Genomic DNA, 3286 nt, shown 5'->3' with positions numbered 1-3286 from the left:
GTGTGTGTATGGTTGTGTGACTGTGTGCAGTTTGTGTGGTGTGTGTATGGTTGTGTGACTGTGTGCAGCTTGTGTGGTGTGTGTATGGTTGTGTGACTGTGTGTAGTTTGTGTGGTGTGTGTATGGTTGTGTGACTGTGTGTAGTTTGTGTGGTGTGTGTATGGTTGTGTGACTGTGTGTAGCTTGTGTGGTGTGTGTATGGTTGTGTGACTGTGTGCAGTTTGTGTGGTGTGTGTATGGTTGTGTGACTGTGTGTAGTTTGTGTGGTGTGTGTATGGTTGTGTGACTGTGTGCAGTTTGTGTGGTGTGTGTATGGTTGTGTGACTGTGTGCAGCTTGTGTGGTGTGTGTATGGTTGTGTGACTGTGTGTAGTTTGTGTGGTGTGTGTATGGTTGTGTGACTGTGTGTAGTTTGTGTGGTGTGTGTATGGTTGTGTGACTGTGTGTAGCTTGTGTGGTGTGTGTATGGTTGTGTGACTGTGTGCAGTTTGTGTGGTGTGTGTATGGTTGTGTGACTGTGTGTAGTTTGTGTGGTGTGTGTATGGTTGTGTGAATGTGTGCAGTTTGTGTGGTGTGTGTATGGTTGTGTGACTGTGTGCAGTTTGTGTGGTGTGTGTATGGTTGTGTGACTGTGTGCAGTTTGTGTGGTGTGTGTATGGTTGTGTGCTGACGTGCAGTGGGGAGGCATGTACTGTCCTCCAGATAGAATGTCCCAAAAGGAATTTACCCCGGCACAGCTAAAGATCAGAGTGTGACGAGAGTTGCTTCTCTCTCTCTCTCTCTCTCTCTCTCTCTCTCTCTCTCTCTCTCTCTCTCTCTCTCTTCCCTATACAGTATATTTGAGTCAGTATAGACTGAACCACATGCGTGGGGCTTATAACTCAGGAAGTCTAGTACTATTGGTTCTCTCACAGTAGGAATGCCCAATCAATGCCCAAGCAAGAAATGCTTGACAGCAGTGTTACAGAAGGTGACGGAAAATCACCAGTTGGCCATGCTGGTCCTCTCATTCATAAATAACAGGCTGGCATAACTAACTGTCTGTCACCACTACATACACCACAGTTGTTAATCTAGCAATGAATCAAAATATAGGAGTTTTCGAGGCTGTAATAAGCCCAGTGAGGCACATGTAAACGCAGACCTCTGGAGACACTCCTGTAGTGTTCTCTATGTGCTGTGAAGCCATGACATCACACAGCATTTCTGTACTCTCATCATGTCAACAAGAGCCATCGTGTCCAGTCAGTCAATGCGGTCACACAAACTTGTCCAAAGATATTGTTTACTGCTCCTGCACCAGTACTTGTCAGCACTTCATAACATAGTCTCTTTACTTTTCACCACAGTTCGCTCAGACAGCAACTCTTCTCTCCGACATTCAGACCTCTGTCTAACACTCACCTGCACTGTCACATCGCACACGTCGACGGAACTCTTGGGGTAGTAGATCCATGCTTCCCGCGCTCTGTCTCTCTCTCTCTTTCTGTCTCTCTCTTTCTCTCTCTCTTTCAGCCCTCAGTGTGTCTACTGAGTGTTCACTGAGTGCCCACAGAGCGACTACTGGCCATGTGTGTGTGCTCGTCTTCTTTTAATGTAACAAAACCCCTCAGTGCTCGCCGAAGCCCCCCAACCCCCTCAGTCCCCAGTGTGTCCCATTGACATATGATCCGCCTCAGAGTAGCGCCTGGCCTTTGGGAAGTGCCAGACACAGGGCTTGCACACGTTGGGGCCAACATAGGGCACACACACACACACACACATACACACACACACACACACACACACACACACACACATACAAACACACACACACACACACACAGACACACCCATGCACACAAGTTCATAGAGGCGAGGCAAAGGGCAAGCCACTGAACATGACCTTTAAACAACCCCAGCTTTAACGCTTACAAGCACGCAAACACACTCAAGCATAAACACGCACACACTCAAATAAAACGGGCCAACCTGATAATTACCTGACAGCGTCCCATATTGTTACATGTCATACAGGTCACATTCAGTCCTTGTTCTAAAACGAAAATATTACTTGCTTCAAGTTCCACCTCCCTGAGGCCCCACTGAATTAAACTAAACAATTTAGTGAGTTTTTTCTTATTTTGCATCCAAGCAAAGTTTGGGAGGAGCCTATAGGAATCGGCATGATATATGATAGGCGGCTGTTATTTACCCCACTTTCGCATTCAAGGAGATTTAAACATGCCTTACCTGTCCACGCACACTCTGGTGTAGCAAAGCATCTATTCTCCTCCATTTCACTAGTAGCTCTAAGCACACATTTCCCCCTTATCCACAGGGGCTGTGAGCAGACATTGCACACGCAAACTCCGCTGTAAGCATCCAAGGACCACGGCCAGCTACCAAGTCAAACATGCTGAAACAGATTCACAGGCAGTAACGGACAAACAGAACCAATTCACAGTATACTGAAGAGGTGCTGTGAGTGAGAGGGCCGTGATTATCTGGTGATGATGACATGGTGCTGAGAGAACGCTGTCCCTACTAAAGCTGGACAATCATTCCATTGATAATGCCAGTGGTTAGAGCGAAACCAATTGAGCTCAGCTGATAAGACTTTCCTCTTAGAGTCTAACTGGTAAGTTGATTTACTGTCAGAAAAATATACTGGAGGCAATTCCACATGGAACAGAAACTGGAGGGTTATGATAACTATGGGGAGCCATGTGTATTTGAGGTGCAATACCATGGATTCTCACTAGGAAGAGAGTGAGAACCTGAGGAGTCATGTGACCAGTAGAATGCCTCAGTAGGGTGTCTGAGCTCCCTGCAGTGGTGCTGGTGAAAGGCACCTCTCATCTGATGCACATCTACTGTAAATGCAACATTCTGCCACTCCGGTGTGAGAGAGCAGCCAGAGGAGCAGCCCCAGGCTTACGCATGTCAGTCTTTCCCGTTATCACTGTGCTGGCAGGACATTCAATTGGCGGAATAGGACAACTGGTGTGATACTGTTATATGATAAGCTGGTTTAATGATTTTTTTAAAAGATTTTTTTTTTTTTTTTTTTTAGAAATCTGTTAATTGTGTTGTTGGGAAAATCACACGAGTTATTGTTTAAAGTTAAGTTTTAAGTTTCCGGTCCCTATGCAAAAACTCTTTTAGCTATATTACATAAGAATTTTTTGACAAAAATCTAGTTCAATGCCCATGCATAATTTTGTGTTTTGACTAGTTTTGCATGTGTGCAGCTAGTATAAATGGCTTATTTTTCTCCACTGAGTCAAGTAAATATACCAAAGACT

At 45.3% G+C, this 3286-nt stretch overlaps 1 protein-coding gene across 1 annotated transcript in view; it reads right to left on the bottom strand.

Annotated features, from left to right (window-relative positions):
• pfkfb1 (6-phosphofructo-2-kinase/fructose-2,6-biphosphatase 1) overlaps window positions 1–1636 on the bottom strand; it is a 14079-nt gene extending 12443 nt beyond the window's left edge. Inside the window, exon 1 of the mRNA XM_031566046.2 lies at window positions 1404–1636. Within this exon, the coding sequence (XP_031421906.1) occupies window positions 1404–1455 (52 nt within the window). The 5' untranslated portion in view covers window positions 1456–1636. The remainder of the gene's footprint in view (window positions 1–1403) is intronic.
• Between the last annotated feature and the right edge of the window lie 1650 nt (window positions 1637–3286).

Source organism: Clupea harengus, chromosome 4 (genome assembly GCF_900700415.2).
Source record: "Clupea harengus chromosome 4, Ch_v2.0.2, whole genome shotgun sequence".
Taxonomy (NCBI): domain Eukaryota; kingdom Metazoa; phylum Chordata; class Actinopteri; order Clupeiformes; family Clupeidae; genus Clupea; species Clupea harengus.
This window is presented reverse-complemented; position numbering and strand designations above follow the sequence as displayed.